This window comes from Myotis lucifugus, unplaced genomic scaffold (genome assembly GCF_000147115.1).
Source record: "Myotis lucifugus unplaced genomic scaffold, Myoluc2.0 scaffold_426, whole genome shotgun sequence".
NCBI classification, from domain to species: domain Eukaryota; kingdom Metazoa; phylum Chordata; class Mammalia; order Chiroptera; family Vespertilionidae; genus Myotis; species Myotis lucifugus.
Window position 1 is genome coordinate 155,425 of NW_005871474.1, and position 25,187 is coordinate 180,611.

The window sequence follows — 25,187 nt, forward strand, 5'->3', positions numbered from 1 at the left end:
AGAAAAAGGGGGCTGAGAGGAACTTGCAAGTCTGAATTAATAGGTTGAGAAGAAGAACTCAGAAGAGGGGGAAGCTGAAGATGGAAAGCCGGCACTAACAGCTGAGCGCAGGGGTCATGGGGAAGGGGGGCATTTGACAACGGGCTAGAAGCAGAATTGGCCTTCAATACAATGAAAGACGTCCAAGAGGCTTCGGGCTGGAGAAAGGAGCTGAGCATGGGTGTGACTGCAGAAAGCTTCCGGGGGGAGGTAGAGGGAGGTCACCTTGGAGGTTTCTTTTTCTGTGAAATAGGCACAGGAGCTCTGCTGAGAATGGGAGTTTCACGGCCTCCAGTGGGCCCTTAGGGAGGATCAGGACAGAGGACAGGAGGCAAAAACAAGGACAGGATGGATGGTCATGCTGGCGCCCAGGTGCATTTGGCCCCACTGCAAACTCAGGGCTCCGTCTGCACAGTTGGGTTATTTTGCTTTATCAGCGCTCAGTTGGTGCAGGAGCAGAAGAGATGGACAGGGAGACAGGAATCCAAGGTTAGGTTTTGCCTGATGGATTCAGCAGGATTGCAGAATAATCAAATTCTTAGTCCATGCTCTTGCCTAGATCAGGAAGGATGGGCAGTCAGAGGGGAGAACATGGGATAATAATGGGACTATAGGAATGTGAGGGTTAGAGAGTTGTAGCAAAGAGGGGAAAGATGCACCGGTGGACTGAGTTGTTTGTCCTAAGTAGGTACCACGAGGGAGAAAGTGACATTAAAGGCTTACCCTGTGCAGGATGCTCAAGTACATGGGAGAGACAGACAGACCTTCTCTGCCCTCCTGAAGCTTCTGGGGTTGGAGGAGATGGAAACATTTAAACTTGCAGACAGTGCGGGTTGGTCTGCTGAAAGAGAGATGAACAAGGCACTACGGAGCATAGCAGAGGCTGCCAGTGCGGCCCCAGGGGAGCGAGGTTAGGTCTAGCTCATCCTGTGGCGTGTGCCAGGCAGGCATAATGAGAGCAGGCAGTTCATGATAGTGCGGACAAAGGCAGCCCTAGTGAACGGTGAGGAGTCTGTCACAGCTGCAGTATATGGGTGGGTGTCTCTACCTGTCAGAATATATACATTTCACTTTTTCTTTTGAGAAGTACATTTTTATATTATAGTTGTATTTCATTTTGGGTTTCACTATACTTATTGTTGAACATTTATATTCCAGTTTTTTGCTTTCGTGAACAAAGTTGAGTAAAACATCTTTGAAGCCATATTTTTATGTACATCTTTAATTTTTCCTTAGCATCAGTTCCTGTAAGTGGAGTTTTGGGTCAAAGGGTATAAACATCTTAAAGATTTTTCTGATATAATTTGGCCTTCTGAGAAGCAATTCCAGTTAACACTCCACCAGCAGTATTTCTGAGTACCCAGTTTCCTGTGGCTTTATCAGAACTTAGAGTATTTTTTAAAAAAAATATTTGTATTGATTTCAGAGAGGAAGGGAGAGAGAGAGATAGGAACATCAGTGATGTGAGAGAATCATTGGTCAGCTGCCTCCTGCGCGCCCCACACTGAGGATGGAGCCTGCAACCCAGCATGTGCCCTGATCAGGAATTGAACCGGGACCTCCTGGTTCATAGGTCGATGCTCAACTGCGGAGCCACACTGGGCAGAACTTAGAGTATTTTCTTTTATCTTTTTCTTCTGACTTTGATACATTTGTTTGGTGAAATTTGTTTCAATTTACATTTAAATGAGACTTTTTCTTTCCAGGGGAAACTGGCTCTGGGAAGACCACTCAGCTCCCTCAGTACCTCTATGAAGGGGGCATTGGTCGCCAGGGCATCATTGCTGTGACCCAGCCTCGGCGAGTGGCGGCCATCTCTCTCGCTACTAGAGTCTCAGATGAGAAGAGAACTGAACTCGGGAAGCTGGTACCTAATTTGCTTCTTTACAAAAATTTCTCCCTCCCCTGCCTTTTATTTTTCTGAACAAGACTTCTTTTTTAAAAAATTTAATTATTTTTATTGATTTCAGAGAGAGAGAGAATCATTGATCGACTGCCTCCTGCATGCCCACACTGGGGATCAAGCCTGCAATTGAACCGTGACCTCATGGTTCATAGGTCGACGCTCAGCCACTGAGCCACGCCGGCTGGGCTGAATAAGACTATACAGAGTGCCCTGACTGGTTTGGTTCAGTGGATAGCGCGTCGGCCTTCGGACTGAAGGGTCCCAGGTTCGATTCCGGTCAAGGGCATGTACCTTGGTTGCGGGCACATCCTCAGTAGGAGGTGTGCAGGAGGCAGCTGATCGATGTTTCTAACTCTCTATCTCTCTCCCTTCCTCTCTGTAAAAAATCAATAAAATATATTTAAAAAAAAAAAAAAAAGACTATACAGAGCAAGCCACAATTGTCTAGGTCTTTCTCAGAGTTCTTTACCAGTTCCTAAGAGACCAGAAGGTCTGACAGGCTATCAAACCCATTTGCTTTGCTTTCAAAATTTGTTGGCAAGTTGGATAAATTAGTTGTTTTCCTTGAGCATTTTTAAGGCGTCAATAGCTTCTAATCTCTTATCTCTATGTCTCTTTAGAAAAATTTTAAGCATTTTTCTAGCATATGTGTGCATATGGAGAATGAGTCCCAGAACTGTGTATAAGTTAGATTTATTTATGTGTGTGTGTTTATGTATTTCACTTAAAAACATCTTGGATGTCTTTTCATATCAGTACATAGCTTCTCTTGAAACTATTAAGTAGCTGGGGGTAGGAGGCTAGTTTTAAATCTTGGTCATGCTAATTATAATTGCAGTTAAAGGTACATGCCCACTGTCCGTGTCAGCCACCAGCCTGCCTGCTGCCGGGGGAGCCGGGCAGGTCAGTGTGGGTCTTGTTCACTGTGATAGCACAAGTGCCTGGCCCGGTGCTGGTTACCTAGTGAGTGTTGAGGATGCATTTGGTGAAGGAATGATTTCTCTGCATAGGTTGGCTATACAGTGCGCTTCGATGATGTCACCTCAGAAGACACCAGGATCAAGTTCCTGACAGATGGCATGCTTCTGCGGGAAGCAATTTCAGACTCCCTGCTTCGGAAGTACAGCTGTGTCATTTTGGATGAAGCCCATGAACGGACTATCCACACGGACGTGCTCTTTGGCGTGGTGAAAGCTGCACAGAAGAGGCGGAAGGAGCTGGGGAAGCTGCCTCTCAAAGTAGGTGCAGCGCGCTCACGGAAGGAGGCCCGCATTTCTTCCTCCGTGTTCGCCTTTGCCCGTCTGCTTCAGAACCGTGGACCGAGTTCACCTAGTGGGTGTGACAGGTTCCATCATCTGCTTTTAGAGCTTGGGAGGGACACAGAAAGGCTGTCGCCATGTTTGTTTCCATCTTCCTCTTCCCTCTGTACCAGGTGATTGTGATGTCAGCTACGATGGATGTGGACCTGTTCTCTCAGTATTTCAATGGAGCTCCTGTCCTCTACCTGGAGGGTCGGCAGCATCCAATCCAGATTTTTTACACCAAACAGCCTCAGCAGGATTACTTGCACGCCGCCCTTGTCTCAGTCTTCCAGATTCACCAGGTATGGGAAGGGGGGCCGAGTCCTGAAAAGGTCTGTTTTACTCACAGTTGATAGAGTCCTCAGCCTTGGTTGCTGAATGAAACACTTGTCACTATTCCCTTTAGCAGGCACCCAGCCTGGAAGGCCCTCTGCCCAGTCCCGTCATGTACTCCCTTCCCCCATCTCTTCTATCTTTCAAAAATGGGTAGACACTTCTAATCTTTTCTCCCATTGTATTTGTCTTTCTGGGCTTATACCTTTACTGTCATCTTGATAGTATTTGGAGAAGGTCAGTTTGCCTTGTTTAACTTCCAAAAGCCACCCTGAGCTGAGGCTTTTTCATGAATGGCAGCTGCAGGTGCATTCAGGTACGTGGTGGCTTTGATGAGTCCTCCCAATCGAAGCCATGATGAAGTTTTGACTGTTTTAGATTTCATCCTGTCTGTCCCTCCGAACATTTGTCCTGTTAATACTGGGCTAGCCCTGCCGGTGTGACTCAGTGGTTGAGTGTAGATCTATGAACCAGGATGTTGTGGTTTGATTCCTGGTCAGGGCACATGCCCTACTCCCAGTAGGGGGCAGGCAGGAGGCAGCCAGTCAATGATTCTCTCTCATCATTGATGTTTCTCTCTCTCTCTGAAATCAATAAAAATATATTTCAAAAAACAGTGGGCAAAAAAATACATGTATACCCACATAAATATGTATTTACATACTTATACACATATACTCACATGTTATTAAACATGTTTTTAGTTATCAAGTACTTTACAAATAAACCTGAACACACTTCAAAGATCAGGTGATTAAGTGTCTGTTAACTGGCTGTTCTTCCCTTTACAGGGTGAAGTGCTTCTGTGAAAGCCTAATGGTCTCACTTTCACTTTTGTACAGGAAGCCCCTTCCTCGCAGGACATCCTGGTGTTCCTCACGGGCCAGGAGGAAATCGAAGCCATGAGCAAGACCTGCCGAGACATTGCAAAGCACCTCCCGGACGGCTGCCCCTCCATGCTGGTCCTGCCTCTCTACGCCTCCCTGCCCTATGCCCAGCAGCTCCGCGTCTTCCAGGCGGCGCCGAAGGTGAGTGCACCGCCGCCTCTGTCCAGCCCCATCCCCGGGGATGCACAGAGATCCTCTACTGGGGCCTGTAGGTATGCCTGTCACCAGACTCCAGATAAGGTATACGGGGCGGGATGCTCAGGCACCAGATACAGTAGCTGAAAAGCTGCAGGAATATAACATGTAGCTGCAGCTCTCTCAAGGTAAGAACAGGGAAACGGTTGTCAGGGGACGAGGGAGAGGGCAAAGGCAAAAGCTGAAGGGGAAATGAGTGAGGCTTCCAGGGTCCAACATAAGCCGCGTTGGTCCATAATAGCATTTATTGGGCACCCTGCTGTGCCAGGCACTGTGCTGACGTGCTACACACACTGCCTCTCATCCTCTCGGGAACTGGCAAGGTGGGTTATGATCCATTTAATGAGCACTGAGGCCCAGAGGAGGGAAGTAACTGCTCCAGGGACACAGTAGGTAACTGGCAGCTCCAGGGTTCCAACCCACATCCACCTGCTTCTGAGTCTTGTGCTTGTGCCGCTACATCTCATCGCCTCAAAGTAAGCTTTTAAGACTGGAACGTCCCCTCTCTCCCACCCAGTTTAGTGGCCCGCCATCAATATTAATAACTGTCGTTAGTAACAAAGTCATCTTTTCTTGATCGTGAGTGAATTATGGAAATTAATGGTGAGGACTGGAATCATATGTGTGTCATACAGCTTTTTGGTTTTCTTCCTCCTTTTAGGGCTATCGCAAAGTGATCATTTCAACCAACATCGCTGAAACCTCCATAACCATTAAAGGAATAAAATATGTAGTTGACACGGGCATGGTTAAAGCAAAGAAGTATAACCCTGGTGAGAACATGTAGCTGATGACTGTCTCTTCTGTGTGTAGTGAGCACCCTCTGAGTTTCCTGTAGTCCCCAGCTCCCCCCAAAGAGCATTTCATGCTTGTAACTAACTGAGATTGGGGTGGCAGGCACCTAAATGAGACAGTGTAGGGACAGGTCCAGAAAGGGGACCTGAGGCAGGTCTGTGAGACGAGAAGGCAGGGTAGAAAGAGGAGGCGAGGCTTAACAAACTTGGGAACAGAGGTGTGAGACCCTGTCAGAAGGTGGGTGAGATGATGGCACGAGGGCCAGAGATAGCCTGACACCACATCAAAGGCTCTCATCTTTGAGCTTGGCGGGGTCCAGCTCCCCAGAATCCCCTGGGCTGGGTGCAGCACTAGCTGTTCCTGAATCTGTTCCTGAATTTTCAATGGGAAGCTTCCTTCAGTCATTTTCCTTCGTGTCTGTTGTATACCTTGCTTTATTCTACAGAGGATTTGATCGATTTCAGATTTTTAATTGAAATTCACTAAGTGCTGCCTTTCACTGTGTATCCTTTAGCGATAACATGCGACAGGGCTCGGTTCTCAGTGCCTGGCACAGAGTGCACCTTTATGAAGAATCTCTCATTTACTCCTGCAGTAACATACATGGTCTCTTATTATGGAGGTGGGAGGGAGGAAACAGTATACAGGGCCTGGAGGCATTTCATTTCTGAGTCATTGATTGACAGGGTGACAACTATCCTCATTTGCCAGAGACTGTCCTGGTTTTGTCACTGAAAGTCCCAAGTCCCAGGCCAAATGGGGTGGTTGTTACCATGTGAGCCAAGCCAGACCTCTGAAATTTACTCTCCTGTCCCCCTGCTGTACGCATGAAGTTTTTCTGATGTTTTATTTTTTTAAAACATATTTGTATTGGTTTCAGAGAGGAAGGGAGAGGGAGAGAGATAGAAACATCAATGATGAGAAAGAATCATAGATCAGCTGCCTCCTCCATGCCCCACACTGGGGATCGAGCCCGCAACCCAGGCCTGTGCCCTGACTGGGAATCAAACCGTGACCTCCTGGTTCACAGGTCAACCATTGATGTTGTAATAACAGATTTCACAGTGTCCAGTACCGGGCCTCGTTTCACTGCAGAACAGTCTGGCTTTGTGCATTCTGATTTAGCCTTGAGTTTTTCTGACTCGGTAATGCAGAAAGGATCACTGGTGCTCTGAGGAATGCTCCTTTTGTCCGCACTGTGGAAGCAGTCTGTTTATGTGAAGGATGGGCAGAGCACTGATGTGGGCCACTCTCCCTCCAGACAGTGGCCTGGAGGTGTTAGCTGTGCAGCGGGTGTCCAAGACGCAGGCGTGGCAACGCACCGGACGTGCTGGCAGAGAGGACAGTGGCGTCTGTTACCGGCTCTACACAGAGGATGAGTTTGAAAAGTTTGAGAAGATGACCGTGCCAGAGATCCAAAGGTGGGCCCGAGGTGCCCCACACCCCTGCCACTGCCCCACACCTCCCTCCCTGCTGGCTCGGGTCTCCCCAGGGCTGCAGTCCTCACTGACACGCCTCGGTGGTGGTTCTGACTCGCCGGCTGGAGGATCAGGGGATGAACAGCGCACGTCTCTCACTCTGCACAGGTGTAACCTGGCGAGCGTGATGCTGCAGCTCCTAGCCATGAAAGTCCCCAACGTGCTCACCTTCGACTTCATGTCCAAACCGTCTCCAGGTGAGTGGGATCTCCAGTGGAGTGGAAGGTTACAAGTAGACAAACGACAGCAAATGGACTCTTTAGAGGTCTCCTTTGGTTTAGTCTGGTGGAGAACATGAACTGTCTGAGAACCATGAAGGATAGATGCGGTGCCGTCAGCACCATCCCAGCACAGAGAGTGGCCTCGAATTGTACTTCTGGCAGCGGAAGGACTGAAAATACCACGTTTCTGTGCCTTTGACTGGCATTTGGTCAGTTCTGGTCCTTCATTGACCTCTCTGTGGAGGAAGAAGTAATCGGGGTTTTCCTAACGATGGCAGCTTTTAGCACTTGACATCTCTTCAAGACATGGTTTTCCTTTCCTTTTTCCCTCTTTTTATTAAATATAATTTTTAAAAAAAAATTTTTTTATTGATTTCAAAGAGGAAGGGGGAGAGAGATAGAAACATCAGTGATGAGAGAGAAGCATCGATCAGCTGCCTCCTGCACACCTCTCCCCTCTGACTGGGGATCGAACCTGCAACCCAGGCATTTACCCTGACTGGGAATTGAACCATGACCTCCTGGTTCATAGGTCAGTGCTCAACCACTGAGCCACGCTGCCTGGGCTGTTTTGGGTTTTTTTTTTTTTAAGTTGATAGGTATACAAGGGTCCCACCCCCGATCTTCAGGTTCTTAGTTTCCTGTTCCTAGAGCAATCCCCTGACCATTTTCTAATTGTCTCCTAAAGAAATTCTGTGCATATGCAAGTGTATATGGTCTCTTTTAAAACACAAATAGCAGTGCACATTGTCATCGATGTTTCTAACTCTCTATCTCTCTCCCTTCCTCTCTGTAAAAAATCAATAAAATATATTTAAAAAAAAAAAATTGATAGGTATCAAGGGTTCCACCCCCGATCTTCAGGTTCTTAGTTTCCTGTTCCTAGAGCAATCCCCTGACCATTTTCTAATTGTCTCCTAAAGAAATTCTGTGCATATGCAAGTGTATATGGTCTCTTAAAACACAAATAGCAGTGCACATTGTGCACTTTCTACACTTATTTCTCCCCCCCTCCCATTTTATTGAGGTATAATTGACATACATCACTGTATAAGTTTAAGGTGAACAGCTAATAATTTGCCTCACATAGATTATGAAATGATTACCCCTTATAAGTTTAGTTAGCATCCATCATCTCATATAAATACAATAAAAAGAGAAAGCAAAAAAAGAAGAAAAGCATTGTATTTTTCATTGCTAAATTTCTATACACAAAGGAAGACATGTAAGGGAGGAGGAGTAAAACCAACACCCGTTCACCCCTCACCAGCGCCTTGAAGCCCCCTGCACCCCCTGGCCGCACTCGCTTCCCTCCCACTCCCTCGGGGAGCCACCTCCCACCTTTTGTTCGCAGTCCCTTGCTTTTCTGCAGTGTGTTATTCTGTGGGTGTGTGTCCCTAAGCAATGTGTTGTTTCTGTTTGCATGTGTCTGTGTCGGTTCCTCAGTAACCTTCCCTTTTCTTTTTTATTTTCTTTTTTTCTTTTTTTTATATATTTTATTGATTTTTTACAGAGAGGAAGGGAGAGGGATAGAGAGTTAGAAACATTGATGAGAGAGAAACATCGATCAGCTGCCTCCTGCACACCTCCCACTGGGGATGTGCCCGCAACCAAGGTATATGCCCTTGACCGGAATCGAACCTGGGACCCTTCAGTCCGCAGGCCGACGCTCCATCCACTGAGCCAAACCAGTTAGGGCGTAACCTTCCCCTTTTCATTCATTCTGTTTTGTAAGGTTTGTGTTAATGCATTTTCACTGCCAAATGCTATTGCATTATATGAATAAAGCAAAATGCACTTAGCCATTCTCCCGTTGACTGAGACATTTGTGCATTTCTTTGGCACTTAATGTATTTTACAGGTTGTTTCCTCTCCGTGTGTATATACTTATTACATCTTAGGAGAGCGTTTTATTCTTTAGTAGGTAATGCATTTACATGGCTCAAAATTAAAGACTATAAAAGAGTGAGTAGTGAATAGTGGCCTTCTCAGCAGAGGCCCAGGTATTGATGTTGTGGAGTGTGCGCTTCTAGAGACACTGGTCCCTGTACATTGTGTGAGCATGTCTGTGGGGGAATTCTTGTTTGTTTGTTTGTTTGTTTATTTATTTGATATTTTTTCTTTGTGGGAGAAATTCTTAAGTATATCATTGCTGGCTTTATATTGCCAAATAGCAGACCATTCTTTTTTCCTTTTTTTTGGTAAGAGAACATTTATTGGGTAAATTACAGAGGTAGAAAAAGTAATTTCTACAAGAAATGGGCTTAGGAAACAAGTTGTAGAGGTAACGGAAGGGCCCTTGGAGGTTGGGAGTGAGGGAGCTAGTGATGGCCTTCCTGGGCAGGGAGGGGAAGGGAAAGGCACGCGTGCTCCCGGGAGAGAGAGTCTGCAGACCATTCTTTAAAAAGGGAATTGAGCCCTGGCCGGTTTGGCTAAGTGGATAGAGCATCGGCCTGTGCACTGAAGGGTCCCAGGTTCGATTCCAGTCAAGGGTGCATGCCTCCATTGCAGGCTTGATCCCCGGCCGTGTGCAGGAGGCAACAATGGATGTGTCTCTCACGTTGATGTTTCTCTCCTTTGTCTAAAAAGCAATGGGAAAATATCCTTGGGTGAGGATTAACAAAAAACTAAATAAAATAAAAGGGAATTGAACTGAAGAAGTGGTGTCATTAACAGCTTTGAAAGTGAGTTCTGGGGACAGTGGTGGTTGATCAGTTGTGAAGTTATCAGAAGCACTGAACTAGTTGCGCCTTCTTTTTTGGATTTTTGGCTCCTTTTTTATGTCTCTGTTTTTCAGATCACGTTCAGGCGGCCATCGCCCAGCTGGACCTGTTGGGTGCTCTGGAGCACAAGGATGAGCAGCTCACCCTGACTCCACTCGGAAGGAAGATGGCAGCGTTTCCCTTAGAGCCCAAATTTGCCAAAGTAAATGATGCCCTCTCTTCAGTCCCCTTTCTGTACATTACAGGTTAGCCATCCCAAAGTAGACTTCTAAACCCAGTGCTTCTAGATTAACCTTCACTTTTCTCCTAAATAATTGTCCACTCCCACTTTGTGTCTGACACTGATTTACGTTCTATGTGGGCTTAGAACTCATTTTAAATCATGAGCCCTACCCACAAGGAATTTGGAATCCTTCAGGAAAGACAATCAATTGTTCTACAAACAAGACAAGTAACATTAACACACAGTCATGGTTTTAGAAACGCCTGCCCTTTAACGCCGTAGAAGGGGAACTACAAAAGCAATGTACAGGAATACTGCATTCAGAGCCAGGAAGAATTTTGATTAACGCAGTTTTCAATTTTGACTTGCAGACCATCCTCCTGTCCCCCAAATTCCACTGTACGGAGGAGATACTGACCATCGTCTCCCTGCTGTCCGTGGACAGCGTCCTCTACAACCCGCCCTCCCGGCGGGATGAAGTGCAGGGTGTCCGGAAGAAGTTCATCTCCAGCGAGGGCGATCACGTCACCCTGCTCAATATCTACCGGACCTTCAAAAACTTGGGTGGAAATAAGGTGCGCTTCGCCTCGTTCCTCTTCTCCAGTGATACCTCTTTTCGGGAATGTCGACCTTCCTTTCTTGGCTGAAGCATCGAAAGAGCCACAAAAAGAACGTCAACTATCATTTCAGCAAGATCTTCTATAGGGACAATACCAGGGAAGAAATGCGATTTCTGCCTTTTGCTCCACTTGCATTTAACTCATTTAATGTGGACAAATTAGTTCAGTAGTTAGTGACCAGTTTCTTAGCTACAAAATGGGTTTTCCCCACCTGCCCCTGACTTTCTTCATAGTAGTTTTTGCTTGTATGATATTTCAGTTCTTCGGACCAAGGGAAAACGGGTATATTTCATTTATCAGTATAATCAGTAATTATGCCATAGTGTGCGTGCTTTAACTTGCTCTGCATTTTAGTGCAGTCAGTTCTTTAAAAAAAAAAACCAGCACCCGCTTTTAGCAATTGTGAACATTTTGCTCTATTGGTCTCAGTGTGTTTTTAAGGACATAAAACGCTATAGATTTTATGCAGCAAAGGCCTGCGCTGCTCCTATCCCTGGTCCTTCCTCCCTGTGTAACCTCTGTCCTGAGGGTGGCGTGTGGCAGCATACCTTACCTCATATCTGAACATTAGATGCTACAGATGTTTGCAGCTTGTTCCCATGTGCAGCACTACTGTGCCCATCTGTGCAGGAGGAGTGTTTCTCTGGGTCCACACTCAAGCGGACCTGCTGGTCTTGGCAGCTGCATCCAGCTTTCCCGGGCGAGCACGTGGCTCCCAAAGCCGTCAGCCCCTCTGCACTCCCCCTAGTGATGTATGAGCTTCCTTTCCCACCATCCTCTCCAATGCTTAGTTGAAATGACTTTAATTTTTGCCAAGTTGATGGATTAGAAATAGTATCTCAGCTGTCTCAATTACTTTGCCTTGATTCCTCAAGAGACTGAGAATCCTTATATAAGTTTATTGGTTACAAGTCATTTCTATTAAAACTGAGTTGTCTGTTCATAGCCTTAGTCTGTTTTCTATTGGACTGTTGGTCTTTTTCTTACTGATTTATAGGAGGTTCTTTTTTAAAAAATGTTTTTATTTAGTGATTTTTAGAGAGAAACATCGGTTTGTTGTTCCACTCATTTATGCATTCATTGGTTAATTCTTATATGGTATGTGCCTTGACCAGGGATCTAACCCACAACCTTGGCATATCGGAACAATGCTCTAACCAACTGAACTACCTGGCCAGGGCCTGTATTTTTTGTTTATTTGTTTGTTTTTAAAAACATCCATGTGAGAGAGACACATCGATTGGTTGCCTCCTACATGTGCACCAACCAGGGCCAGTGATTGAACTTGCAATCAAGGTACATGCCCTTGACTGGGAATTGAACCCAAGACCTTTCCTTCCCTGGGCCAATGCTCTAACCAGTGAGCAACTGGCCAGAGCTGTTGGTTTGTTTATTTTTAATATGTTTTTGTTTATTTTAGAGAGGAAGGGAGAGGAAGAGAGAGAGAAAATGATGAAAGAGAATCATCGATTGGCTGCACACCCCCTACTGGGGATTGAGCCCACAACCCGGGCATGTGCCCTTGACGAATTGAACCTGGAACCCTTCAGTGGCAGGCTGATGCTCTATCCACTGAGCCAAACCAGCCAGGGCTGTTTTTGTTTTGTAATGTATTCTGGAGATACTTACCTTTATTGGGTGTAGTAATGCAAACATCTCAGTCTGTAGCATTTTTCATAGTGACTTGAAATAAAAAAAATTTTTTGTTTTACTTTTGTTTAAATATTTTTTTCTTATGGTTTATGCTTTTTAATATAAAGATATTTTTCTGTATTTTTGGCAACTAAAGTTTTCCCTCTAAATTCAACTATGTTCTAAAAATCATTTTATTTTCATTATAGAAATGAGAGGATTGAGATATCTCTTTTTCTCCTGTTCAGGAATGGTGCAAAGAGAATTTTGTCAACAGCAAGAATATGATGCTAGTAGCTGAAGTCAGAGCCCAGCTGAGGGATATCTGCGTAAAGGTATTCTTTCTTCCTACTTGTTCTATGGGGGACTAAGCTATTACTTTTTTCTAGATAAATAAATTTTAATTGTTTATAGCTAGTGATTACAAAAGAAACTCTTATTGTATGAAAATTTTTAAATAAGAAAGAAAGTGAAAATTATTCACAATTCCATCTCACCATTTTGGTCTGTTTCCTCATAGTCCTGTTAAATGTTTTTTGCATACTTAGTTACATTTATATTCAACTTCTGTAAAAGTATTTTCCAATGTTATTAGAATCCATCATAAGATTATTTTAGTAGGAATATATTTATTCTTTTCAGATTACATAAGTAGTGCATAATTTTTACAAGTTGATACAATGCACAAAATAGTGATATAAAATGCAGAAAGTTTCAAAGTCTCCCATAACTCTCTAAAGATAAACCTCCGTTAACAATCCTTTATCCTTCTAGAATTTTTTCCTGTGTGTGTATGTGTGTGTGTACATATACACATGGATACATATATATAACATTTTCTTCAGAACATAAATATGATACACACTTTGTTTTACAGCTTGCTTTTTTCCATTTGGTAGACGTTTGAACACTTAGTGTGTCTGGGCTGTCTTTCAGTGTCTTTATATGTCCATCTTACTCTTTTTAGTGACCTCATAGGTTTCCGTTGTGTCCACTACATTTTATTTAACCAAGCCCAAGGGTGATCGTTTAGGTTATATCAGAATGAACATCCTCCGACATATGTGTTTGTGGCCTAGTGCGCATAGAATGAATGGTGAATTCATGCATAGTGACATTAGGTCTTGATAGTTATTGCCAAATTGTCTACCAGAAAGTTTTCTGTTAGCTTATATTCCTCTTAGAGTACATAATGTTTTAAAGTCCTGTGTATATTAATGATTGTATGACACTGCATTTTACTCAGAGGTGGGGGTAGTTTTGTAAGTATCTCCTGTTGTTGAGCACAGGAAGTGCCCATGTGCTGTCGTAGACATCTCCGCTGACTGTCTTTGTGTGCCAGGCCTCTCTGGGCAGCCCCAGTGCAGACTGTCTGCACGTCCCTAGGAGACTTGTGGCCTGTGCCCAGCCTGTGTCTGCTGCCAGCGGCCTGTTGTTAACATTTAATGCTATTTCTTCTCATAGTAGCCTGTTGTGTTCTGAATTTTACACATTTTCCCAAACCCCTCTTGCACTTGAACAGTTTGCCTGCCAGACCATCTCAGCCTCGTGAGTTTTCAGTTTATTCATGACAATAGGGGTGGTGCTTCTCTGTTCTGATGGAAGAAGCTGTAGTGACTGACCACGCCCTCTTTATATGCCAGACACTGGCCAAGGTCCCGGAGGTGTACAGCTGCACTGACACTAAGTTTCTCGAGGAACAATCTGGAGGGGCAATCTGACATACATATACACATATATCTCCTGTGGGGAGCCGATGATCATTATAATTATAGAAATTGTTTATGAAGTACTTACTAAGGCACCATTCTAAGCACTTTTCATGTGATGCCTTATTTGAAATCCCCACTTCACCCGCTGTAAGGTTGATTCTGTTATTATTCCATTTCACCAATGAGGAAACTAGAGCCCAAGGAAGTTAAGTCATGTGCCCCAAGTCACAGGGCCAGTGAGTGTGGAGCTGGCAGCCGGAAGGAGAGACCAGTTAGCAGTGGGACTCTGGGCTTCCTGGAGGCGGTGATCCTGAGCTACCTCCTGACAAATGAGGAGATAGTGTCTTCCTCAGGCCAGGATCAGCTGATTGCAAAGAACAAGACATCTTGAGCCACCTTAAAGCGGAAAAGGGGGGATAAAGAGGTGCCTTTGGAATCTGGACAGGAAACAGTCCAACCCCAGTCCATACAGGGACTGGCATGAGGAACCAGAAAAGGCCACTGGGAGCAAGGGCAGCTTTCTGAGTCTGCTTGCCTCTTGTTTTGGGTGCTCTCTGCCTGCCTCCTTCCCCCTTTTCACCTTCTGCCTCTGCACAAGCGACTGCTTTCCCTGGCCTCCCCTTCAAAACCCTAACGGATTGCTCAGACTCCAAATGCCCGGAAGAGAGAAGCCGGCCAGTGTGGTCAGGCAGTGCAAGCCACTGGCTGGTTCCGCCGTGGCCTGGGGTGTAAGGGGACGTGGCCCATCAGCAAGGGTGGGAGCCAGGAGACTGACGACCGCCACTGCCGCTGGGGAGCGGAGGGGTGCTCTGTCTCCCCGTGGTGCACATGGGAAGGCCCCTCATGGAACGGGCCCAGGAGGGAGGAGGCCGTTGAGGACCGCAGATGCTCAGGACGGCTCGCTCATTCATAGCGTCACAGTTGGAAGCCTGCATTGCTTTGCCAGAAGCAGTAGAGACAGTGAAGGTTTTCAGGGGTGAAGAATGAGGAAGATGGCTGGCAGCAGTGCGTGCGATGGATGGAGGGAGGAGACGAGGTGGTCAGTCGAGGAAAGGCCTCTCCTTCCTGCCACGTCCTGGCCGGTGTTTCCATGGGGACAGGTGCTGGCTCACCAGGCCTGTCTGCTTGGCCCCTTATGTGACCATCTCCCTCCTGGTCCTTACTTGCCAGGCTGCGCTTTTCCTATTTTCAGTTCACCCTCCTTCAGCTGCACCTCCTCCACCCCGGGCTGGTCTCTAAGGTGTTTGAGGAAACACCTCCAAATGGCAACTTCCATGCCGTTAGGCCTGCAGTGTGGGCTGCGTTTTGGGTGCGGGTGTTCCGAATGCGATGCCGTGCTGAGCAGCGTGTATGTTTGGGGTCTTTTCCAATTCTCACTTCCTCCTGACACAGATGTCCATGCCCATCCTGTCGTCCCGGGGAGACATGGAGACGGTCCGCCGCTGCCTGGCTCACAGCCTCTTCATGAGCACCGCTGAGCTCCAGCCAGACGGGACCTACGCCACCACAGACACGCACCAGCCGGTGGCCATCCACCCCTCGTCCGTCCTCTTCCACTGCAAGCCCGCCTGCGTGGTGTACACCGAGCTGCTGCACACCAACAAGTGCTACATGCGCGACCTCTGCGTGGTGGACGCCGAGTGGCTGTACGAGGCCGCCCCCGACTACTTCCGCAGGAAGCTGAGGACCAGCAGGAACTGAGCCACGGCCTGGGAGCTGGGGCCACAGCCGTCCTCCCAGCCGACTTCCCGCTCGGCGCCTAAGAGGCAGCGGGTTTTAACCTACCAGAACGTGCCCGACTTCCTGGAGCTTACAAGTGTCTTCTTTAAACTCCTTAGGCTGAATGAATCATGTAGACGGGTATATGCTATTTGTACCTTTGAAACATCAAAATTGTGCTTTAGGTCCTTGCTGGGTGACTTTGGGTGACATAGTTAACTTCTGAGCCTCAGTCTCTTATATGCTAAAGGGAGCAATAATCCTTATAGGGTTGGAGTCATGAGGTTAGGGAAAATGAAAGATGAGCATACAATGAATTGTTGGCTTCATCTTCCTGCTTTTTACATAATGTCAATTGAGTACCACAAGATCCCCAGTTCTCGAGACTAAGGGGGACTTTCTAGAAGGGACTGTGGGAGGGCACAGAGCTGTTGTTTTGGATCTATTTTAATGTCTGTCTGTAGAGTATTTTTTTAATCCTCACCCAAGGATATATTTTCCACTGATCTTCAGAGAGAGTGGGAGGGGGGGAGACAGAGAGAGAGAAACATCGATGTGAGAGAAACACATTGATTGGTTCCCTCCTGCACACACCCCAACCAGGTCAGGGATCAAGCCTGCAACCGAAGCCTGCACCCTTGACCAGAATCGAACCCGAGACCCTTCAGTCTTTGGGTCAGTACACTAACCACTGAGAAACCCAGCCAGACCTGTACAGAGTTTTTTAATATGTTTTTATTTATTTCAGAGAGGAACAGAGAGGGAGAGTGAGATAGAAACATCAATGATGAGAGCAAATCATTGATGAGCTGCCTCCTGCATGCCCCACATTGGGGGTCGAACCTACAACCCAAGCATGTGCCCTGACTGGGAATCAGACCATGACCTCTTGGTTCATAGGTCAACGCTCAACCACTGAGCCATCCGGCTGGGCCAGAGTTTTCCAATAGAAAACAAGAGGGAGGTGCTGGCCGCTCCTGCTGAGCCCCTTCCTCAGGTGTGGGCGCTTGCTGCCTCCACGCAGAGGAGAGAAGGAGGCCTGCGGGTTGCTGAGCTGAGCATCTTCGTCCTTGTGCTTCTGTGGCGGACATCCTCACCTGTCCTTCCAGGAGATGTGGGCGTCTCCTGAGTGAAGGTTGATTTGTATCTTCTGAATCATGCCAGGTATAACTGGGAAACTGGCCCGGAGGGTGTTGGCCCCAGCATACCAGCAGCTGTTTCTCTGTAATGGCACGCTTAAATATGTGAGCAGAAGGAACGACTCCAGGCTACATTTCAGCCACTTCTCTTCAGGCAGGGCCACTGGTCAGAGAGCTGTTGTGGAGGGAGAGACGAATGGTCCACGAGAACCAGGCAGCATTGGCTCATCCCATTCACAACATCTGGCGGTTATATTCTAGCATCTTATTTATTTTACCTTTTTCCCTCCTTTGGGACTTGGGGACAACCTGGGTTTGTTACTTCCTTACAAAGTGGCCATCACTCTCTAACCCTTAGTGTCTACATTTCTCAGAGGGAATTGGTGGTTCTCCGCCGTCTCTTCCTATTCTCTTTTTTTGAGAATAAAAGTCCTTCTTAGCTATTTAATTACCAAAAGTGACTGGATGTCTTGTCCCAGAGCAGCCAAGATTTACCCCTTTTAATGTGCTTGATTGGTCTGAACACCTGTGCAGTATTTTGGTCATTATTTACAGTGAATCATGCAATTTCGGTGCAAGAGCCCAAACTGAGAGACCTGCAGGGGCAGCGGACGGTCTCTTCACTCTGGATCCAGTGGACTCCTCGTGACCAGCCTGCTGGAGCTCCCCGTGCCCGTCTCATCTGTCCATGTCTGCCGGTCAGGCCTGCTCGGGCTTCCAGCACGCGCTGGGGCCCTGAGAAGTCTAGCTTTTATCTAGTGCTCGGGCACTTGAGACTTAATTGTTAGAAATACAGTGGGGCCTTGACTTACGAGTGTCCCGACTAACGAGTTTTTTGAGATACCAGCTGTCTCTCGGCCGATTTTTGGCATTGAGTTGATAGAGTAATTTGAGTTAGCGAGCTCCTTAACGAGCTCGATCTCGGAACAAATTAAACTCGTAAGTCAAGGCCCCACTGTATTTACGTTTAGACCAAATGGGATTTGGCAGATCCGGTATACCCTATCTCAGTGATTTCCAACCTTTTCCTTCTCGTGGCACACGTGAACTAATTACTAAAATTCTGCGGCACATCAAAAAATATATTTTTTGCCAGCCTGACCCAAAAATTAGATATACTTTCGATTCATTCCCACTGGACAGCTATTGTTGTGTTGGCTGTTGTCTTTTTTTGTTTGTTTGTTTTATAATCTAAGGGAAAAGAGGTCAGTGCCCCTGACAAAATAGGCAGGTATTGCATGTTTTAAAAAGTCTTGCAGCACACCGGTTGGAAATTGCTGCCCTATCTTATTGAATACTTAAGACTTTTAGCAGGCTCTTCCTCAGATTGACTTGTTTTTACTGTTGCTGACCTTCTGGAAAGTTTGTCAGAAGATTTTTAAAGTGTACTTTTCTTATTTATTAAATAGAAGGCTAGGATGTTTAGCCCGACTTGGTAAAAGAAAATGTATTTTTAATTAAAAAAATTCATCATGTTGGTAAAAATTTCAAGTGGGGTGATTTATCATGTCCCTCCACAAATTCTCTCTCAGAATAATTGTGTACAACTTAAGTACCTAAAGAGTTTCTGGGAAATGTATACTCATTCTTTTCTGAGCAGGAATAAGGGATAGATAGCTTCTAAGTAGCTTTAATGTTTCTGTACAGAAATATGTTGATCATTGTAACATTCTGGTAGACTTTTAATACGGTAGTTTTTTATTGGGCTTTTTAAAAAGTTAATTTTTAACACAGTTGCTCAGGGATTACATCAGATTGGAAAACCCATTCTGACTCCACATGTTCCTACAAAGAAGTAAATGGTTATTTATATTGAGCTGCAGGGGATAGTACATTTTAAACTTAAACTTTCTTAAGAAAGTTAAATGTTTCACAGTGATGTTGCAATGTGATCTTGAGCTACTCTTTTTCAATTGGTAAAATCTCTTTTCCTATCTGCAATCCATGTCTGGGTGAATCACCAGCTCCCATGAGCAGCTTCATGTAAATAGATGCACTCCAAGCAGATCGCATGCCTGCTGCTGGTGTTGATCTATTTGCAGTAATCGTGGCGTGTGGAACATCCGAGCAACACAGATTCCACTACAGGGGAAAGAACGGTCCTTGTTAAAAACCCTTACTTAATGTTGCAGCTCTGCTGGTTGTAAAGAGATGCCAGAATGGAGACAAGTTTCTGCTCTGTGAGTAAAACTTTCTACTTAAATCCATTTAATCCAGCATCAAGAACTGCTTGGAACTGTGGCCAGACATCTAAGATACCATTCCATGAACATATATTGGAACACTGCACCTGTCTGGGGAAGCAAAGATTCAATTATATTTTACTCGATCAGAGCATAATTTGCAGAGGGAAAACACAGAAAAATCAAGTTGGTTCAGGTTTATGGTGTATTTGGAGAATCTGGTTTCATTCAAATAGACGTAGCTCTACTGAAATGTCAGTTCTTGTATTTAATGCTCAAATTTGCACATGACTATCAAATTCATTAAAAATGAATCTTATACATGATATGTGTGGCTTTCTTTGGTCTCTTTTTTCCTTATTACAGAATGCTATTTAGAATATATTAAGTATTAATCTTTTCCATGAATTGGGAAAGACTTACTTTCTTGGTACCTTATACATATATATCCTGTGTGTCCTGATAAACTTGGAACATCAGTTCTTAACCTAAATCTGATGTAAGCCATAGCTTCATGCCCCTAGGAAAATAATGTCCTATCAGAACCTGGGGGCAAGCTTGGAGGGACTGGTGAGGGAGGGTTGCAGGAATTAACTGGGGATTCTGCTCTTCAGGAACAGTGGGCTGGTAGGCTGAGGGGAGGCAAACCAGCAGTGCCAGGAGGTTTCTCCAGAGAGAAGAATGAAGTGGAGGGGTGGAAGGGGCAAAGGGGTGCACAAGCATAATTTCCTATCTGTTTCATGGGAGAGAGGAGGAGGTTTCAGGAAGGCATCGTAAGGGAGATGACCTCGAAGGCTGGTATTTAGGTTGCTGGGAATGGCAAGAGTACATTCCACAGATTCCACATGGTACCAGAAAGCCTGGTGTGCTTTTATTGTTGTTATCCTCACCCGAGGATATTTTTTCCATCGATTTTTATTTTTAAAATATATTTCTATCGACTTCAAAGAGGAAGGGAGAGAGAGAGGAACATCAATGATGAGAGAATCATTGATTGGCTGCCTCCTGCATGCACCCCAACTGGGGCTGGGGATGTAACCTGCAACCCAGGTACCTGTACCCTTGACCAGGAATCGAACCCGTGACCCACTGACCAACACCTGGTGTCCTTTGAGAACACTAGATGGCAGTTTGGAGTGTAAGCAGCCACTGGAGAGAAGTGATGCTGGCAAATTAAACAGAAAGCCTTGTACACCAGACTCAGGCCAGCCTGAGCTAAAAAGTTCAGTTAGCGGACTTGACCCGGGAAGCTGCGCTGCCGGAGGATCCCAGCAGAGGGCGCGCTCCCGTCCACGGTGATTTGACCTGCAACGTTACCGTTCGGAAGCGCTTTCCCGGGCGGGGCGGGCGGGACTTCCGGCGGTGAGCTCGTGGGGCTCTAGGGCTCAGGTCGTCCTCATCCTCACGTGTCTTCCTCTGCAGCTGTCGCGGTCGCCTTCGCGATGCTTCCTTTGCTGCGCTGCGTGCCCCGAGCGTTGGGCTCCGCCGCCGCGGGTCTCCGCGCCGCCGCGCCCTCCGCCCCCCTCCGGCCGCTGCTGCAGCTCGCGCCCCGGCCCTGCATCCGACCCTTCGGGCTCCTCAGCGTGCGCGCGGGGTCGGAGCGGCGGCCCAGCCTCCTGCGGCCTCGCGGGCCCTGCGCCTGCGGCTGCGGCTGCGGCGGGCTGCACACCGAAGGTGAGCTCGCGCACGTGGGCCGGGCGTGGGGGCAGATTCCCAATGGGGCGGGGGCCGGGCAGGTAAATGGGCACCGCGAGCCGCCCGGCGAGCTCCGGAGCGTGTTCCCAGTTATTGGCAAGCAGAGGATGAAACCCACGTGTGATTGATCCCATTTCCCTTTCCCGTCCTTAACGCGTTCCATTTGGGGTTGGGGCGTCCAGTTAAACCCTGGAGCCTGGCTTTATCCTTAGCCTCTCACAAACGGAACTTTGGGGAGGCCCAAGGTCGCGGTAGAAAGTGGCGGGTCAGCCTGGCCCATGTGGCGCCGTTGGTTGCAGGGTCTACAAAGTGATGTTCGATTCCCGGTCAGGGCACATACCAGGTTGCGGTTGGATTCCCTGTCGGGGTGTGTAAGGGACTCTACCCATTGATGTTTCTCTCTAAAATCAATGAAAGCATGTCTTCCGGTGAGGATTAAAAAAGAAAGTGGCCCAGTTATTGTCTTTGGCAAGAGGAAGAAGGTAATTGAGAACTCGTTTGCTCTGTGTGAATGTGATAATGTGTTCATTGTTGCAAATCACTTTTTCAGAATCAAACTCAGCTTCCTACTGGTAGTATTGGGGCATCTATACCGATAAGGACACAGGCTTAGTGGGTGTGAGTTGGACTAAGCCCCAGAGAAGGATTAACAGTCTTAGTCCAGATCTCTGGCTAGAGGAACCTGGGTCACTTTGGACTGATGGGTTCTTTTTCTTAATTTTTAAATATGTTTTTATTGACCTGAGAGAGGAAGGGAGAGAGAGAATCATTGATCAGCTGCCTCCTGTAAGCCCCTCACTGGGGATCGAGCCCGCAACCTGGGCATGTGCCCTGACCTGGAATTGAACTGGAATTGAATCGTGAACTCCTGGTTTATAGGTTGACACTCAACCACACTGGCCGGGCGGGCTGTTCTTTTTCTGTAACATGGATTTTCATTGTAGGGGACAAAGCTTTTGTTGAATTCCTGAGTGATGAAATTAAGGAGGAAAAGAAGATACAGAAGCATAAGACCCTCCCTAAGATGTCTGGAGGTTGGGATCTGGAAGTGAATGGGACAGAAGCCAAGTTGTCCCGGAATATTGCTGGTGAGAAGTAAGTACTGAGAGCCTGGATTCCAGCGCCTAAATCCATGACCCTCAGAACCTTACCTGTCAAGGCAGGTACTTTGATACATGGTTTCCAAGTCACATGGGTTCATCTGGGTAACTGCATAAGTTCCAGGTAGTTCATTCACTGCACACAGACTTCCTGTGGGCTGGTTACTTCGGGGTGTATTCTGTAAGGCACCTACACCTTTTTCCTAGAGTGAGTCATAGCTGCTTCAGGGCCATTGGACGTTGCATTTCTGTGCCCAGGAGCCCCACTTGGTCAGCACTGTTGCAGATGAGACAGATTTTGTGGCTGAACCGGAAACCATTGTTCCTGTGGGAGAGTGGCTTCCTGGCAAAGCAGCCAGGCAAAGCAGCCAGTTGTGGAGTGCCCGGTGCAGATAGCGCTCGCTGGAGTAGCACAGCCCGCAGTGCTAGTTCCACATCTCACTCACTTTTAATTTCCACTCAAACTTGGGAACGGGATTTGTCAAGTGAGTGTTCTTGCACCTTAAAGTGGTCATTAGGCGATGCTCCTGGCCTGCTTTGTAATTATAACTCCACAAGCATTCTGAAGACTGGGTCTGTATTGCTGTTCTTCGTGAGGCTTCGCCTTCCTGGGGCCAGGGCTGCTCTTGGTCCTTAGCTGATCCTACTCTCTAGTGCTCCTTCTTACCTTTGAGGGGCAGATTTTCTGATGGAAAAAAGGTTTTAAAGGAGGCATCTAGTCCATCCCACCAGCTTCTTAGCTGCTCACTGCCACTGGAGGGTAAGACCACCGTGAGCAGTGTCCACTGGCTATGGCCATGAGAGAACCAGTGGACGAATGTTGGCAGTGAGCCTTGGGATGCTGGCTTGGCTGAGATAAACTGGGGCCTATTAGTTGGATTTTCAGCATCTGGCACATAGTAGGCACTTTTTATACCTGCTGAATCCATTCTGGGACTGGATGGAGGCAGCAGGCTTTTTTAGAAGGTTGTAATCACAATGTAAAGCCGGCTGGGGTGGAGACATTGTTTCAACAAGCATTTTAAACTAGCAGGCCTCAATACTTACTTCACACTCAGTGAAAACTGTACCCTGTCTTTTGTGTTTTCTTTTAACTTTCTAGGATCACAGTCACTTTCAACATTAACAATAGCATCCCACCAACATTTGACGGGGAGGAGGAGTCCCAGGGGCAGAAGGTTGAAGAGCAGGAGGTAAGCCTGTAACACTGTAACCGGCCTCTACCTCAGAGTTCTGAGGGCTCTCCCAGGGGCTTGGAGGAGGATTGTTTTTGTGTTTAATTCCTCTAATGCTAGAAGGGGAGAGAGAAGGCAGAGGACAGCCATCCTTGGGACTTCACTCGTAGAGCAGCATTGGGGCCAGCTTTAGCACCAGGAGTGTGGCCCATTTCCTTTCCCAGGTGCTGTGTAAATTGCCATCTGCAGGCTTGGGCTTAAGAGCTTGGTCTTTGTTCTCCTGATAGAAAGGAATGGGAACTGTCTGACCCTTCCATGAGGGGAAGGTCTCTGATATTGGAGATTATCATTTGGAGTGTTTCATGTGAGGAATGTTCTAACATGTCACAGGCTGGTAATAAACACCAGCCACTGAGCCAAGGGCATAAAGCCGGGGACATCGGAGATTTAACATCAGGTCTTCCTGCGGCTGCTGGCCTTTGTGGTTGGACCTTGGACCTGGATGGTGCCCAGTCTTCAAACCTTCTAGGAAGCAGTGTGTCTGGGCTAGAAACCATTTGGTATGAGGGCCAGAGTCCCCAGACTCTGACGAAGCAGGTATCAGTGCTGTCTCAGACCTAAACAGCCTCCTGGTGACATCACGCTGGCATCTCTGACATTGGATGCTCACCATCAAAGGGAGGGTTGCTGTGATTATTCAGACATTCGATGGCCAGTCAGCCAAATCACTGGCCTTGGCCCTGGGCTGAAGGATGATCCTGAAACAGAATCAGTTGGAAAGAGATCTTGGGGCTTTATGCCACCTGTGCAGTTTAGGGATGGGAAACGGTCTAGGGAGATTAGGAATGGTCTAGATCTAAGTTAATTGGCACATAGCTGGGGCTGGAATTCAAATTTCTTCTAAACCTAGTCTGTTACTTAAACAAGTAGATGCTAACAGAAGTGAAACACTGTACTAAATATAAGATGATCTGTCCTCGAAAACAGTCTTTAACTTTAGAAAGGATCAATAGGAAGAGTTCAGCCCAGGTCCCTGAATGAGCTGGCACGTGGCTTTAATACTCTGTTAAAGATTCTCGGCTCCTTATTAGGAACGCTATAGTAAAGACTTTGAAAATGGCTAATATCCTGGCAGAGGTGGCTTCTAGATCCCCTGCATCATCGAGACCTTTGGTCCAGGCAGCCAACCCCTGCCAACAAGGCACGCGCTTGTTCTTGTTTCCCCAGCCTGAACTGACATCCACTCCCAACTTCGTGGTTGAAGTTATAAAGGGCGGTGGCAAGAAGGCCCTCGTGCTGGACTGTCACTATCCAGAAGATGAGGTACGTCACAGTCCCCTTTCTGTGCATGCGTCTGGCTTGTCCTGGAAAGCCCTTCAGTTTCCCCAACTACTGTCTGTCCCCTCAGGTTGGACAAGAAGAAGAGGGCGAGAGTGACATTTTCTCCATCAGGGAAGTGAGCTTTCAGTCCACTGGTGAATCTGAATGGAAGGACACAAACTACACACTCAACACAGATTCCCTGGACTGGGTGAGTGCTTGATAAGATGGGGTGCTCCTGGGCCTTATAAGGGAGGTCCCGGACCAAGGACAGACAAGCATTTTATCGAGTATTACAGATGAAGTCATACTACTTTTCTGATGGTGAATGTTTCTCCTTGTAGGCCTTATATGACCACCTCATGGATTTCCTTGCGGACCGAGGGGTAGACAACACTTTTGCAGATGAGCTGGTGGAGCTCAGCACAGCCCTGGAGCACCAGGAGTACATTACTTTTCTGGAGGACCTCAAAGGTTTTGTGAAGAGCCAGTAGGACAGACAAGACACTGAATACCTGGAATTTATGGCAGGCTTTGCCAGTGAACAAAACCTACTCTGAAGCCAAACATGTACTTTAAAATGGTTTTCACCCTAATATCATGGAAAATAATTCAGATTTAAATTATTTGTTGCCCTCTTATTTACTATTCATTTGTTTCTTTACAAGTCTATTATTTCTAGATTTTTGTATAACAATGATGGACAATAAAAAATTGATTTATCTCTAAGGTGATGTCTTTTCTATTTGTATTCCTTCCTCCTTCAAACTGCATAACCAAACACCAAGAGC

The 25,187-nt window shown here is 46.7% G+C and overlaps 2 protein-coding genes across 2 annotated transcripts in view; both read left to right on the plus strand.

The window, feature by feature from the left end:
- DHX33 (DEAH-box helicase 33) overlaps positions 1-16,373 on the plus strand; it is a 17,956-nt gene extending 1,583 nt beyond the window's left edge. Inside the window, exons 2-12 of the mRNA XM_006102735.3 lie at positions 1,746-1,906; positions 2,956-3,183; positions 3,378-3,548; positions 4,422-4,607; positions 5,323-5,434; positions 6,718-6,877; positions 7,043-7,131; positions 9,953-10,080; positions 10,473-10,676; positions 12,602-12,688; positions 15,458-16,373. Of these exons, the coding sequence (XP_006102797.2) occupies positions 1,746-1,906; positions 2,956-3,183; positions 3,378-3,548; positions 4,422-4,607; positions 5,323-5,434; positions 6,718-6,877; positions 7,043-7,131; positions 9,953-10,080; positions 10,473-10,676; positions 12,602-12,688; positions 15,458-15,766 (1,835 nt within the window). The 3' untranslated portion in view covers positions 15,767-16,373. The remainder of the gene's footprint in view (positions 1-1,745; positions 1,907-2,955; positions 3,184-3,377; positions 3,549-4,421; positions 4,608-5,322; positions 5,435-6,717; positions 6,878-7,042; positions 7,132-9,952; positions 10,081-10,472; positions 10,677-12,601; positions 12,689-15,457) is intronic.
- Positions 16,374-20,467: 4,094 nt separating this feature from the next.
- On the plus strand, positions 20,468-25,125 carry C1QBP (complement C1q binding protein). The gene is made up of 6 exons (XM_006102736.3): positions 20,468-20,780; positions 21,746-21,896; positions 23,004-23,094; positions 24,304-24,399; positions 24,485-24,607; positions 24,741-25,125. Exons 1-6 carry the CDS (start codon positions 20,549-20,551, stop codon positions 24,888-24,890), a joined length of 843 nt encoding a protein of 280 aa, XP_006102798.1. The 5' UTR covers positions 20,468-20,548; the 3' UTR covers positions 24,891-25,125.
- Positions 25,126-25,187: the final 62 nt, after the last annotated feature.